Source organism: Xiphophorus couchianus, chromosome 11, assembly GCF_001444195.1.
Source record: "Xiphophorus couchianus chromosome 11, X_couchianus-1.0, whole genome shotgun sequence".
Lineage (NCBI taxonomy): Eukaryota > Metazoa > Chordata > Actinopteri > Cyprinodontiformes > Poeciliidae > Xiphophorus > Xiphophorus couchianus.
In genome coordinates, this window is record NC_040238.1 from 7,559,147 (window position 1) to 7,576,183 (window position 17,037).

The 17,037-nt window shown below is 37.6% G+C and overlaps 1 protein-coding gene across 1 annotated transcript in view; it reads left to right on the forward strand.

Moving 5' to 3' along the window:
- The window catches only part of ascc3 (activating signal cointegrator 1 complex subunit 3), a 238,337-nt gene that overhangs the window by 213,985 nt on the left and 7,315 nt on the right, over positions 1 to 17,037 (forward strand). The window contains exons 35-38 of the mRNA XM_028030743.1: positions 6,120 to 6,231; positions 6,317 to 6,451; positions 10,316 to 10,540; positions 16,455 to 16,606. Coding sequence (XP_027886544.1) covers positions 6,120 to 6,231; positions 6,317 to 6,451; positions 10,316 to 10,540; positions 16,455 to 16,606 — 624 coding nt within the window. The remainder of the gene's footprint in view (positions 1 to 6,119; positions 6,232 to 6,316; positions 6,452 to 10,315; positions 10,541 to 16,454; positions 16,607 to 17,037) is intronic.

The following is a 17,037-nucleotide window of genomic DNA, read 5'->3' on the forward strand; positions in this document are numbered from 1 at the left end:
GCTTTCATATTTTTTGGGACTGACCTCTGTTGAAGACTTACTGGAAGGATGTTAATCGAGTAATCTATGAAATCCTGGGTATAACCTTTTCGTTTTCCGTTACGTATCTCGGAATACTTCCTGAGGGACTCAGTAATGGGGAAGCATTCTTGCTGAAGATACTTTTGATTGCAAGCAAGAAAGCGATTACTAAATGTTGGCTCCAACCTAGACCTCCAACTCTGAAGCTTCTTGTGAATATTATAAACCTGATCCACAATATGGAAATATTGACTTTTACAATACGGCTCAAGAAGGAGAAAGGAGAGAAACTCTGGGAAAAGTGGGATCATTTTATTGCCAAAGGTGTGTAACAGATGATGTTTTTGACTCCACATCACTCGGACAGACACCTGGGAGTTTTCCTTGTTACTTACCATTTGTGATTTTAAACAGTGAAATATCTGTAACATTGTAATGTCCATCAGTGTGAATACATGTCACCTGCCCTAGCCCTCATGTTCGATTGTACTGTATGTAATTGTATGTTTAAAAATTGAATAAAAATAAAGTAAAAAAAAAATAAAAAATTGAGACTTGAGAGGTAAAACAGAGATGTAATGGAAGATGCCTGTGCCATCCAATTTGTTGACTATACTGCCTTAAATTTGTAAGACAGATTCTTGTTGGTCCTATAAAACAACAAGAATGCAGGAGTCAGGATTTACTGTACCTGAACCAAAAGTTCACTCTCAGTCCCACTTAGTGACTGATGGAGTTCTTCTCTGATGCCAGATTAATTCTAAAGGCAAGTTTTTTAATTGATTGGTTTAGTTACCTCTGTGATGTACTGTGTGTAAAGTTGAAAATGTCTACATGTCTGCACCAAGAACACATATATACACTAACAGTTAATCATATCTGTTCAGGTGTCTCATGCTACAGATCTAATCTCAATCTCGTTGTAATCTGTTGATGACAATGACAAATAAATTTTATCTTATCTCTTATCTTATCTCTTATCTAATCAATGTTAGGGTCTCTCAGAGTCTTCAGTTGTAAACAGTTCAGACATTTTAATTAAGCATAAACCCTCTCATTCTGTCATGATTGAGTCAGACTCACACCACTTATTTGAACCAAATGATTGGAACTTAACACCATCTCAAAACATGAATTTAAACTGCATGAGCTGAAACATTTGTTCTTCGGATTTAGCCTCTGAACGGGGCTAAATCCGAAAAGTGGATTTAGTGGATGAAAAAGTGGGCTAAACCCCACTTTTTCTCTGCTCTTGTGTCTTCTTCCTCCAAATGCAATAAATCACCCATGCTTTCAGCTTTAATAGCCACAACACAGCAAGCACAGCAGAGGAGTCCCAGGGGAATCATTAACCCCAATGCCCTGCTCCATAAGGAGCCTGGCGGTGATAATACTAATGGATATAACTTAATAAGACAGGCCCTGTGAAATCTGTATGATAATAAACACATGCAGTCCTTAGAGGTTTATGCTGGTAACATGTGGGATAAAAGGAATACTTGTCATTTAGCACACATTAATTCCAACGCCAACATCTCTTTGCTGCTGGTTCCATCCCTTGAATATGAGTGGAATTATACACTTTTGCTCCAAAAAGAAGTACTTCTTTTGTTGAGTCAGGAAGATTTTATCTGTGGCAAGTGTAGAATAAGAAGTGGACAGGTTCTCTGAATGATTTTTAATTGATGCATCTGTGTTATTGCGGTTAAATCTGACATAATTCTGATGTAAAAGATGAAGGTGATGGCAATAGGCCTTCCAACCTTAAAGAAATCATCTAAAATAACAGGAAAAATGCAAGGAAAGTTGCTCATTTTCCTCAGCAACTATGAGGAGCATCTGACTTCTGTAATATCAATAAAGGTGTTCCTTAGTGAACTGTAAAAAAATTATTTTCAGTACATAATTTGTAATATAATTTATTACAAAACAGAAACATTTATTTCAAATATAATGCTGCTTTCACATTGTTTTATCTTTTGAGAGATCCCTGTCTCAATTTCCATCTGAAACAAACCTCTTGATTGAATGAGAACTTTTCTAAATCTAAGGTACCTGGAGAACAGAAATAAATGTCATTGTTGCCAGAACTTCAGTTTACATTAAAGTTCTGACTAGCTTTCTGTGATATAGCAGAATGTTTAGTTGTTTTTACCATCCTTTCAAGAAACCTGTACCTTTTATCTGATTTTTAACTCTACACACATATACTGGCATTTTGAACTAATAAAGCCTCCTACTGAGGCTCATGTGGCAACTCTTACACTTGAGAGCTGAACTTGGAACTCATTTTGGCTTAGGCTCTCCTCATGCCAGTTAATGATAGACTTGTTGTATGTCCCATATATGCGACACCTCAGTCAACATGTCCACACAAAAATTCAGCGCATGAGTGACAACTTTTTTTCATCGCAGATGCAACATATGTGTGTCCACAGAGCTTACCTTTCTTTAAGCTTCCTTTCCAAGTGATGATAAAAGTTGGACAAAGCGCTGTTGAATTTACATGTCGCCATATCTTATGATTTATGTAGCGGAATTCTATTACTGACGATTAGACAGACATCTCAGAAGAAACCGCTGCGAATGTCTTGGAGCTCCGCATGCGAGTGAAAGGGGGAGGCGATGGGTGACAACAGACAGACATAATTAATAAGTCACGTTATTGCTTGGATTTTACAGCACCACGTTAAGTCCCTGAACTTCACATTTTAACGGGAAAAAAGTGCAATGTGACTTGGATGTAACAAGCAATGCGACGGTTTTGAAGAAATGTAGTGAAGTAGAAAGTACAGATACTTACTGTAAAATGTAGTGGAGTAACAGTCGAAAGTATCCATTATTAAATCTACTTAAGTATAGTACAGATACACGAAAATTGTACTTAAATGTAGCCGCTCTTATCCGACTCATCTGTTGTATGTACTCTGCGTTGTGTGTAATAGGCAAAAGGAACCAGCAGACGACGACATCGGGATGTATTGCAGCAGTAGGGCAGGTTTATTCTGTTTAAAACAAGAATATTCTTAGCACACCAGTTCTTGGGCTCTGGCTTTCCCACACACACCTCTCCCCAGCGCAGCTTGGCGCAAACTGATACAGGACTGTGTTAAAACCAACCAAAATTCTCTCAGACGTTCACAAATAATAAAGTAAAATGTCAAGACAATTAAAATAAGACACAAACAAAAATAATCTCCCCATTAGTTACAATTTTTATAGTTCAAATTGAATTAATAACCAAAAGGATTTTCCAACATAATATGAAAATATACTAAATACATTAATCTAACATTCAGATAACATTTTGGAGCAACTCGCATACCTGTTTAAAACAAGTATATTCTCAGCACACCAGTTCTTGGGCTCTGGCTTTCCCACACACACCTTAACCAATCAAAAGAACAAAAATAACCACATTGGCATGGTAAACTCAATAAATGTTATTAACGTGGGAATTAAGTACCCAGTACAGTGCTGCGGTATACATAAAACAGTTGGGGAACAACATGTAACAACTTGTGAGTTTGGCAAACATACTTTTTAGGACATTTTGAATACTTTAATACACAAACAGGCGACAGCTTTGTACGCTTACCTCTCCCCAGTGCAGCTCGCGCGAACTGAGGAGGGCAGCGCGAACACACAGGATATGACGCAGAAACAGGAAACAAGAAAATAAAAGCTTCTCCGCCAAAATAAAATACAATTCCAAAACTAAGAAAAACAAATATACACAGGTAAAGAGGATGGATTTGAGGTGAAATATAAACAGTTTTACACACTTGCTACATAAGTACTGCAATGAAGTATTTGTACTTCGTTACGTCCCATCCCTGGCGCACGACATCCTCATATTTACTTCATACATCCCAATTAGTGGGAAATAGAGCGCAGGTGCTGGTCCGCCCTGTCGCCACCCATAAATTTGTGTGCGTGTTATGTTATTGTCTGAGGATAAATGTGGTTCAGTTTCAATGTTTACGTTTAAACAATAAATTATTAAAATCACAAAAAAAAACATCGGGTTTGATGCTTCTTGTTCTAACTTAATGTAGTCAGGTTTCAGTGGATTTCGGTGAGTTTTGATGCTTTGTATTTTGATATTGTCCACAGAAAATGTTTGCTTGGCTGCCGCATATTTTCACGCCAGGGAAAAACTGTGCATATACTTTTGACGCAAAATTCATTTTTATACATGCCAACTTGTGCATAAAGTATGGCGCCGCACTTTTGGTGTGTATGCACGTTTATACATGAGACCCCAGGGATTCTCATTTCTAAAGCTTGCATATACACAAATTTGAGTCTGACACTGGCATATGCCATTTTTCACATAAAGGTTGTGATTTATAAAACACAAATTGATGTAAATATGTGTGGTCCCTCCTGCCAACTCTGAGCCTTTGCACTTGTTTCGGAAACATGGGGAAATGGCAACACAGAAGGTGAATTGGAGAATAGAATCTATATTTCATCTTGATTTTCTTAGATTTTCAATTACATATCAAACTTTTACCATCAATATTTAATTTCCCTTTGGGATCAATAAAGTATTTTGGAATATGTATCTCTTTACAAATTAAAAATGCCTATTTTTGAATAGGCATTCAAAAATTGCAGTGTGATATATTTGTGTCCTGCTGAGCCATAGCTATTCATAGGGACCTCTCAAATAAACAAGAAAAGTTCATAAAGCAAAGTTTTCACATTATTCAATTTAGCAGACAGGTGTTTGAATTAATACAAAATTAACATTGCCTGGACCCACTTTAAGGAGTAACATAATTTTGTGAAGTTATCCAGAGATCTGGGATGTCAGTGCCAGTGCTGAATGCAGTAAAGCCTGCCTTCCTGGTTGGGCATACACCAGCATCCCCCAGATTCTCATACATACATACAAAGTGCACCACAGAGCCCCACAGAAAATAATTTCTGCTTGTTGCCATTAGGCTTTACAATGCACAAGTCTGAGCTATTTAATTCTAATTTTCTCTGCACTCATTTATAGATTATTTATTGATTAATATATTTGCATTTACATGCTTGTTTTTATTTATATTTAGTCATTTTGAACTCTCATCACTCTTTTATATATATATATATATATATATATATATATATATATCATAAACTTTGTCTCATATGGTTATATTTGTATTATTGATATTTATTACCTCAGATGGAGTAGCTTGTCAACGAATAAGCATTTCCCCTTGGGTATCAATAAAGTATATTGTATTCTATTGTATACCCCAAAGGTACTGGCATCTAACCCCGTTTCAAAACACCAAGGGCGCAGAAGAGGCTCACTTTAATATCATCACACCTGTGAGCGCTCAACTATGGATCATAGCTCCTAAACTGCCAGGAGCTTACATTTTTCACTATTTTATGTTACTGTGGATATCAAATATGATTTCAGCTCTACACCTCACTGACATCACTTTCTGAATAAGTGAAATTGTGTTTTTTCCCTTCTCTTCCCCTGTTAATCATAATCACACGATCTGCTGGTTCATTTAGACAAACCTGAGATTCATGAGGTGCTTTGCATCTGGCCACTTTGGTGAGTCTAGATAACCTCGAGCCGAACGCTGGCCATCCATGGTAATGATGTCTCATTTGAATGTCTGCCCTATTAACGTTGTATGGTACTCTACATATCTACTATGATGACCATGGTAACAGGGAATTGGGATTCGATTCCAGAGAGGGAACCTGAGAAACGGCTACCACATCAAAGGAAGGCAGCAGGCGCAAATTTGAATGTGGTTGTGCAGAAAGGCAGAACTTTGTGCGCAAACTTTTAGTTACAACTTAGATTTTTAAAAGGTAATTTATCTTTTTTTTTGGCATATGCAATTTTTCCTTTATGCATATTTACACTTTTCGTATGAATCCTATGCAATCCTTTATAAATGAGACCCCAGGACTTTACAAGATATTATGAGATGAGGACTACCCATCAATCTGTGGCATAATTTTTTTTTCTGAAATAAAACATTGTTTGGTTAAATCGCTTTCTTCTGGCAACTTGTCTTGTAGCTCATTCACAGTTAAACTTCTAAAAAGCCAATATTGTCTGTGATGCTCAGCTACTACAACCTAGAAGACATCGGCCATGAGTCCATCAACAAATACCTGTCCAACTTGGTGGAAAGAAGCTTGCTGGACCTGGAATGCTCTTACTGCATAGACATTAAAGAGGTATGTGGGTGTGTAATGTTGGTATAACTACTTGTATTTGCAACTGTCATGTTATTACCCAGAGATTCTTTGCTTTTTCCTTAAGGATGATCAGACAGTTGAGCCACTGACATATGGTCGCATTGCCTCTTATTACTACCTGAAGCATCCAACCATCCGGATGTTTAAGGAACGACTGAGAGCCGAGCTGCCTCTGCATGACCTACTCTCTGTCCTCACAGTGAGTCAGAAACCTACGATCTAGTTTAGTAACGAAGCAGATGAGTTTAAAGCAGGTCTTTTTTTATTTTTTTAATTAGTTTGCAGTTAAAGGTACTAATTGACATTGCATTTGTCAAGAAGTATTTTAAACAGCATTAATAGAGTCAGAGTTCCTACACAGTCTGAGAAAATAAGGAATCTGTTTTGAGTGTTTTACAAGTCTGGAAAAGTATGAAATGGAAAAAAATTGTATAGAAATATATTTCCATCCATCCATTATTCATTCATTCATCCATCCATCCATTCATTGTCTGGCTTTAGCATATTCTGTGTAGTAACCCTGTAAAATAAAATCAGCACAGTGATTTACACCTGTGAAGTCACTTCACCACTGCAATATTATTGTTTGATTACTTGATTGCAATTATTGATTTTGTATCATATTTACTTCCCCTTGCTTAGCTACACACCACTCATATTCTTCTTGAGTAACTCCTAATTGTTAAAGTGTGATCACTAATTGAGAATACCCACACCTCCTAATGCCAGAGTTTCCCACCCACCTGTTTAATGCTTGTTTTGATATCACAACATTAGGCTGACACTGAGCCTATATCAGTCCTCCTCTGCTGCTTGTTTTATACTCCTGTAAGTTTGCAGCAGAGTTAATGACTAATATCTACTTGACACCCAACTTCATGGAAATGCTATTTGTTTAAACATGCATGTTTGTCTTCACGAGATTCAAATGAACTAGCCATAAAAAAAGTTCTACAACAACAAACTTTGTTTTTTATGTCAGCTTTGTGAGATAGACCAAGGTTTAAACGGTAATAAAAAAAGAATCCAGTAGGTGCTTACAGCTTGATAATTTCATTGAGAATTTTCACACATATCTAAGTGGCACTCCTGAGGTAAGCTCATGTCTTAATATTCTGCATTACTGTGTGTGGCGTGTTTACAATTTAACGATGAGGGATATCATTATAGAATGTTGACGTTTTCATCCTGCTGTAAAAATGTATAAATTTACCGGCACCGATGTTGGAGTGACTGGTATGGGGTATGGAAAGTCAATTGTTGGTTCCTTTCTACCACTGAAATGTTGAAAGCATTTATAGGCGACTTAGTTGCAATTTCTGCAATAAACTGCTCTCACTTATAAGCTTGCCTCCAGGACTAATATTCCTCTGTATTCTTTTGGAGTTTTGGAAATGGAATTTAAAAAGAAAAAAAAGAACTTCCTTCATTTGCTCCCAATCACCATACCTTGAGTCACTCTGTTAAAGCTGCAGTGTTTTGAATAGGATTTGTCTGATTCACTATCGCTCCTTTTTGTCCAAAACTAATGTGGCCACGGGACATGCACAGTGCACTGTTCTAAATTCAGCATTTTGACATCATTGGCGATCAGTGCCATTCAGCCAAACCCACATGCTCCAGTCATGTTCAAAGGGAGTGGGGCTAAAGTGATATCACCAGTTGCCAGAGAATGTGATGAGTGTTGCATCTGTTATGACACACAGAAAGTATCCTATGATAATTGTCTTGTATGTAGAAGTTATTTCACCTCGATGTTTTATGACGAATGGTTGGATTTTTAGATTTGGTCGTATCCAAGTGCTTTAATGCAGCCAAAAGGTTTTGAGAACTTTTGATCTGCAATGTCTCAGTATTGTGCTGAGTGATTCTAAAGCCTGTATGTAAAAAAACTGTAGGAACAGTTTGTTCACATACAACATAAGTAAAACGGATAACATGGCGGCTTTGATCTAAATTAGCTGACTTCATGCAAACGTTTGGACCATGATTCCAAGAGACTTCTTTGTAGGACATAAGTTACACAGGTGTGGCAAGTTTCATGATTGTCGGTCAAAGCAGGGCTTGGGGATTCATCTTGTGAAAGATTTCTTGAGTGGACGAATAAGGCTACACACGCCAAATATTGGACTGTAGATTATGATTGATCTTAGCAAGTTTGGTGCAGCTTAGCTCAAATCTGTTGAGTTTAGAGCCAAACATATGGCAATGGCATGACTTCTAAATTTGCCACAACGCCACGCCCACATCCTCCACCAAAAACTATAAGTACTGGAGGCCTAGTTGCACCAACATGTCTTATGTAACTGGACCCACTGTCATGATGATCAGGTCACAGGAGTCAGCTGTGAACCTTTCAAAGTAAACCCTATTTTTTTCTTATCTCATGGGGTTTTCCAAGTAATGTTATGATTTTGCTACTGAGTATTGTAGGGGACCAGATGAGCATCAGTACCAGATGCTTTGGTTTCTCAGTGTCTTATCATGTATAAGATAGAATTTTTTTTTTAAGTCCAAAAAGTCAATTTATTTGGCAGAACCATTATAATAAACTGTAAAATTACAATATTCCTTTGCAGCTCTTTCGCCGAACTGTTGGGGTCTGAGCTGCTTAACAGGCTGCCACTCATGCAGTGCCATGGTACCCAATAGAGAGGATGAACACCTGCAGACCTAACAACACATGGACAACAACATTTGAGCACTAACCACTTAATGTTTTTTTTTTATTTGTGCCAAAACTCTTAGCTTCTCAAAATTTCCTTCAGGATTTGACTACTCTTGTTTTTATCAAAGGTATCTTATTGGTTGAGATCAACTATTTGTGCAGAGACAATCTTCCATTCCAAACTTGCTTATCCATGTCCTTGGATATCTTGCTTTATGTACTGGATGCAGTCATGTTGAAACAGGAAAGACCATTTCCTAGTGACACTTCAGAGTCAGGAGCTTAAAACCGTTTTGGTATGGGGAAGCATTAAGAATAATAGTTCATTTTATTTGGAGACACCTTTATTGGCACTCAATGAAACCATAAAAAAACACACAATTCATTCAAAGAAACAATATTAAAATTATAAAATTACATTAAGAACACTGGAAATAAGGAACCAAGGCTAACTCCTGAAGAAACTCGCAAACATCATCAATCATACTTTAAGTCTAAACAAAGGTAGCAACTCTGGCAGGAGTTTGTCCTGTAACCCAGTGGTTCCCAAAGTGTGGGGCGCAGTGCCATTGCAGGGGGGGAACAGGAAGCAGTATGGATGAATGAAAAAAAAGAGTTACACAAAATTGTTTCACTGTAAAGATGGTTTGTAGTGTGTTTTGTTGCAACCTGAAGTGTGAAATAAACTTCAGTGGAGTTTGAAAACAAAATATGTGTATAGGTTTATGTCTGGTTGAACGATATGTGTGCCCAGTTGATTTTTTTTCGTTTTGGGGGGGATTATATTGTAATCCATAGGGGGGCCCAGAAAATCTTTGGGAACCACTGCTGTAACCAGTGAATTTCCCATTCAAAGCAATTACATGTCTGTCTCAGTTGTTGTGTCCTTGGGCAAGACACATCACCCATCTTGTCTCCTGGTGAGATCCAGAGGGCCTGGTGGCTCAGGGCAGCTGTGGCTAGGGTGTAGTAGCAACAGCTACTACATTGTAAATGTGTGTGTGAATGGGTGAATGACTGAATGTACTGTGAAGCACTTTGGGATTCACTGCACCAGAGAAAGCACTATACAAGTACAGAAAATGTATCCTTTTAAGCTTTACCCCATGCAGTCGGGAACTTGCTGTTCTCCCGGCAACTGCCAAACCTAATCCGAGGGACAATACTAAGTTCCCTGATGGATGTATCTTTCTGGTGAACATGTCTCCAGTTCAGTGGTGTTGTGCTTTAGACCATCTGAAACTTAGCCTTGGAAACCCAGGTTCAGCACACAGACTGGTGAACAGGACAGAGATCTAAAAAGGGGACAGATAACGCCTTTCTTGTCAACAGATCTTCCAGCTGAAGTGGACTCACCAGGGCTGACTTGCTCGTTTCACTTTTGATGTTTTTTAGGACGCAGAGGAATACGCTGAGCTACCGGTGAGACACAACGAGGACCAGCTCAACAGCCAGCTAGCTCAGCAGCTCCCTCTGCAGGTCAACCCCCGCTCCTTTGACAGTGCACACACCAAGACTCATCTTTTGCTGCAAGCACACTTCAGCCACACTCAACTCCTATGTAGTGACTACACAACTGATACAAAAACAGTTTTGGACAACGCCATTCGAATCTGTCAGGTAACTCATTATAGTGCTTTGACACCAAGCACTGTTATTTATTTCAGGATTAAAAATTTGTTTCCACTCTTTGGACACCACAGCAACTCTATTAAAAACAATTTGATTGGTCAAGATAAATGTACCAATCTTTACTAGCCAATCAAAATGTGTTTTTTGTCTTCAGCTGAATCGTAGCCAGTCTCCAGTCTGATTGGTCTGATGAAATGAGAGGTGTTTCCAATTTAAAGGAGCCGGCATGGCCGGAGAAGTAAATGTGTAGAAAAATACAGTGGTATTTAGAATGCTCTAGTTCAGTGCATTGAGTTAATTGAGCAGCAGAATTCTTAGTTTATTAGCCTGTGTTTAAAGTTATCATACCTCTGGCATATTTTGATTTAGGCCTTCAAAAAATTAAGCTTGTAAAACTGTTCTGATTGAGCAACAATAACTTTTGCAATTTTAGTAAGCATAATTTAAGTTAACTTAATGAATCTGAGTATGTTGCATTTACTTAAACAATGACCGAAACATAAGTTTTTTTCCCTAGAAATTAGTTATATTAAAAGAAAACAACTTAATTGAAACAGTTCTTGCTTTCTATTTGTTTCTCTGCTGAAACTTTGACAGAAAATATAGAAACCAGATATAGAAACCAAAATATTGGCTTAAGTCATTTTTTTCCAAAATATTTTTTGCAAAAAAAAAGAAAAAGAAATTACCACCTCTTTATTTGTTGAAATATAATTTAGACAAAGAAATAACTAATGACAAAAAATGAGTCAATTTTGGGAGGTGGCACCTAAGGCAGACTAGGGTGGTCATGAAAATAAATATACAACTTGCTCATGCTGAGTAGTAGTTCTATGTGCTGTTAAATCTCAAAAACTAGCTGATAGAGTTGTTGATGAACTGACTGCATAGTTGAAGCTTTAGAGTCTACCTCAGGCATCTAAAAACTATAAAAAAGTGGTTTAATTAGTTGCAGCTGGTGGTGGCAAAATGTATTGTGGGATACCTTGCTACTGGTAGCACGGTGCATTGTAGTATACCTTGTTGGCCAGTCAAATACTTAACTTTTTTACATGGACTCAACTTAAAAAGAATAACTTATTAAACATTTATTATCCAAAAATTAATTCCACTTATTTAAGATGAGTACAAACAACAAGTGATGAGAATAACAGTAATAACAGTAACAGCATGTTCACTTGAAATCGTAAACAATATTTGTTTACAGTGTGTTCAACAGACCTTTTATTTTAGATATAAAGTCAAACAAAGTGAGTCAGTGGAACAAAATTGCTCCAAAATTTGTGCTGCCCTTAAAGAAACTGAGTTATTAATTCACAAATTTATTTCTGAGTTTAATTGATTGACAGAAATAAGTGACCATAGCTTTGTTTGTAAATTTAACTTATTATAGCTAAATAACTGATCTTGTTTTTAGTTTATAAGTACATCAGTACATCTTGTTATTAAGATGAACTGATAGGATTCTGCTTTTCTGGTATTGACATCATCTCTGCTGCTCAAATTGAAATACATTTAAAATTAAAGAATGTTTTGGAGTTAAGCTTTTGGTCAACTTCTCAAAATCATCATCTATGTGATGTATAGCTAAAATGGTTTCTCTTTGCTTGAAAATCTTTAAGGATTTTTCCACATCTTGAAATGTATGTTTTTAGTGTGTAAATGCAGACATGTGCTTGTGATTTTCCCTCTAGTGCAAGTGGCTGGTATGGGTGTACTTGTTGCTGCACAGTCCTATTGCTACTGTTTACTGCAGTGGCTCTGCTCATCACTGTGTTATTGTTAGGCAGAACTGAAAGAACAGTAGTGTTGTACATTGAATTGACCAGTCCAACTTATCCGGATACTTTTCACAGTAAACTACAGAATCCCAGGTGACTGTTATTATTGACATCTTTAACACTTGGTCCAGAAAACATCTATTTGTTAACTAAAGCTGCTGATGACTGGAACTTGTAGAGAGTGGAAGCTGCTGTCAGCTCACATTTGGTACTGATTCTGTCACAGAGGGATGTGGTCATCTTTTTCCAGTTCTCCCCAGTAACTCTTTGTAGACTCGAACATGGTGATTCACCACAGTAGTGCAATATTTCATTATTTAGCTACAGGTGTTCACTGGTTAATCATTTCTGTCTAATTTTATGTTTCCAAAAATCCGTGCTCTGCATTGGAGATGTCACAGTCCAGCACGCAGATACTTTGACTGTGCAGACTGTTTTTTCTTGACTTAATGAAGTCCAGACATGAATTTTCCTCATGCTTTATCATCAATACGATAAAAATATCTGGAATATTTTAGTGTATCCTCCAATACAATCAATACAGTGCATATACTTGACACAGGCATAAGATATAAAACCAATAAAACAGATAAACAATTCTCCCTAATCTCTCGGAGGTAGGAGAGATAAAAAAATAATAGAAAGGTATACAAGAGATCAAATATAAGTAAAATGCTGATGCATCCAAAAGAGACCTTAAGGTCTACAGAACTTTAAGAGCAGAATAGCTAATGCAGGTGTTAAAAATTGAGGATCCTCGCTGCTAAAAAACAAAGCAGACGCAAACACTGAGCCACACTGAATTTTGGGACCTACAATAAAATGGAAGGAATCAGAATTGCATTTCAAAACAATAATATCAATGACAGTACTACACACATGGGCAAAATTGTTGGTTATTAATGAAAAAATAACTCACAATGATCACAGAAATAACTTGAATCTGATAGAGGTAATAATGAATAAACATTCTATGAAAATGAACAAATGAAAGTCAAACATGGTTATTCAAACATGCTTCTACAGAATTATAAGAAAAAACAAAACTCATGAAACAGGCCTGGATACCATTCTTTTTGATGGTACCCTTTACTTCATATTTTGTTGCACAACCTTTTGAGGCAATCACTTCAATCAAACATTCATAGAACTGTCCATGAGACATGTGTAGAGTCTCCCAGCTTGAATTTTCGCCTAGGCTCCATAACTGAAATAAGTAAATTTAAATACAGATACGTACAGTCATTAAAATATTATACCATCCTAGTTTTCTTTAAATTCCTTCTTCATTTTAATGTTTGGTACAACAATTTTCTATGTCTTCATGACTGTGTAGACAATCATAAAATACAATATAACCCAGATACATATACAGTACCTGCACACTGCTCACCTTAATGGCGTCACTATCTGCACAGCAGTGGTGTTGAATGTGCGTCTGTGGATATCAGGGTGAAGGAAAGATGGCCTTTCATGCAGATCTCCAAGGCTTGCCATTCTCATTCTCTCAGCTCAACAAAAACAACAACTCATTTGTCGATGCTCCACAGAGTTGCCTTTGGATATTGCCATTCTCTTATGATGTACAGAAAAGTCTGCACTTCATAGTTCCACCTCAGCTAGTAGCTTCACAGGACTCCCGAAGATGCAATCAGAAGCCAACTTCATCTGCTGCTTTGTCCAAACTATGAAAAACCTGACGGTGAATCCTTGAGTCCATGAGAGTCTCTAACTCAGGGGTCCCCAAAGTCGGTCCTCGAGGGCCGGCATCCTGCATGTTGTAGTCTCTCCCTGGTTTAACGCACCTGGATCAAATGATGGCTCATTAGAAGGCATAAGAAGAACACTGACATGCTGAAAAGGTTGTTGGTGCTACCAGGGAGAGAACTAAAACATGCAGGATGCCGGCCCTTGAGGACTGAATTTGGTAACCCCTGCTCTAACTGAAACACGTTCTGTCTGAGTGTCCACACAAAAAATAACAGTCAGGAGTTATAACACTATTTTCTAAAAAAAAGTTGCTAAGCTTCAGCTCACTGATAAGCTGGTGGTAGGTCGCCATCTTTCTTGTTGCCAAGAAAGATGGCTTTAGGAAGCCATCTTTCCAAATACACCCAAATACACTGCCCCTCCTCATTATCATAATGAAGGGTGAGGAGATGGGAAAAGGACAGGCAGAAATAGATGTGAGAATGAATAAATACAATTATAAATAAATTTATAAATAAATAAAATAATAAATACATATAAATAAGAATAAAGAAGCAAATTGTTTATTTAATTTTGGCTGAAATGGCTCTCCATAGAAGTTCAATCAAACCAAACATTTCTTGTATTAGGTTAGCTAGAATTACCAAAATTATTTATTTTTGCTAAATGCCAGAAAAATTAGTGAAAACATTTTTTAGAGATTTGTTTTCTATAACTTTCTTCGAATTCTTAAGTTTACATACATTTGGTCACTATCAGGGATAACTATCATTTAAAATGTATGACTTTGTGTTTCCTTCCACAAACTTTTGATAAATTAACCTACACATCTGAGTTAATTGGAAGGACCTGAAACACACTGCTTTCTTGTTTGACACGATGGGAAAGTTAAAAGAAATCAGTAAAGACTTAAGGAAGAAAATTGTGCAGCTGCACAAGTCTGGTTCATTCTTGGGAACAATTTACTGATGTTTGAAGGTTAATCTGTTCTTACAGTTATATGCAAGTATGGGAATGTCTAACCATCATAACATTTAGGAAGGGGATGGGTTCTCTGTCTTAAAGATTGTGAGACAGAGAACCCATCCATGTCAAACCTTCTGCATGCTTATAGTATAAGCATGCAGAATTTGCAGATTTACCCCAAAGCAAAATGTGCAGATTTACCCCAAAGCAAAATCCTTAGACCTTGTAAAGATCCTGCTGAAGCTGGTCAGACTGTCATTATCCACAGTCAAACTGTCCTGTACCAACATGGGCTGAAAGGCCAGTCAGCTTGGAAGACGCCTTTACTTCAAAAGAAACATAAAAAGCCAGACTGCGGTTTGCAGATATACACAAGGACAAAGATCTTCATTTCCGTAGACATCTCCTTTGGTCTGATGAAACTAAAGTGGAACTGTTTGGGCATAATGACCATTGTTACATTTGGAGGAAAAGTGGGAATTCTTGTATCACCCTAACTGTGAAGTATGGGGGTGGAAGTATCATGTTATAGGGTTGTTTTTGCTGGATGAGGAACTGGTACATTTTATAAAATAGATGGCATCATGAGGAAAGGAAATTATGTGGAAGTATTGAAGCAACATCTAAAGACAACAGCCAGGAAGTTAAATCTTGGACAGATATGGGTCTTCCGAATGGACATTAACCCCAAGATTGCAGCCAAAGTGGAGACAAAGTAGGTAGGGACCACAAAGGGAATTCTTTTGTTATGGCCATCACAAAAGTCTTCATCTCAGTCCTATGGAGGAGTTGTGTGAAAATCTGAAATCTGGGGCGATCTACAAAATGAACACATTTCGACCAGTAACTGTACTGGTTCAACTGTAAGTGGCAGTTCGTTCATTCCATAGAAGAGACTCCCTGATCATAAAACCTCAATAACTCAATCTACCATCCTGATCTGGGCACAGAGAGTAACAACTGGTAAGATGATCTATTGGTTGTAGAAAGGTGTACAGAGTGAGTGGCTCAGCAAAATAAGATGAGACAAAAACATAATTTATGTTTGACCTTTTTTGGTGTTGTCAGTCATGACAATGCTGAACTCTTAGCACTGTTGCCTTGCACCAAGAAAGCACTGGGTTTGAATCCCAGTTCTCCCTGGGTACTTCATACATTCTCTGGCTTCCTCACTCAATCTCAGTTTTAAGCTAAAACTGAACACAATTTAAAATCCTCTCTTTAGAAAACTTAAAAATGTATGTAAAGAAAAAAAACATGTTGGATGAAACCTTGGATGCTTCAAGGCCATTAAACATTGGCATTTCATTGGGCTAAGAAGCAGTTAGTACTGTGAATGCTTGGATGGAAGTGAACCTTCATGTCAAACCTTCTGCATGCTTATATTATAAGCATGCAGAAGTACGGTATATTTGATTTTTAATTGTTTTTCTTTCTCACTTCAGGCAATGCTAGATGTAGCTGCCAATGAAGGCTGGCTTGGTACAGTGCTCAGTATCTGCAACCTGATCCAGATGATCGTCCAGGGCCGCTGGCTGCACGACTCTTCATTACTGACTCTTCCACATGTCCAACGACACCACCTCTACCTGTTCAGGTAAACGGCATCACTGCTCCACGTGTGTTGTTCTCCTGCTCTATGCATTCTCCATTTGTTATTGATGTCACAGAGAGAACCTCTACAGGAAATATTGCCAGACACTGTATGAGAGATAGAGCAGATAGTATTTGAACCATCTAAAAGCTGGTTACTGGCTGGATGCTACTCTGCGTTTTCCCATGTAGGATGCCTACGATGTCTTCTCCCTCTCTCACAACCCTGTTTTCTGTCAATTTACTGTGAAATAAAGGCCACTAGAGCCAAATCATCCTATAAAAAAGATACCTGTGAAGTATGGCTAATGTTTCTCAGCAGCAGTCTGAGAAAAGTCATTCATTTTTAGAATAAAATACAGAGCAGTACAATTTGCAAGACTTCCAGGGGAAAGTTGTGTTTAGACATGTGGAAACATGCAGTTGGGGAGGCAA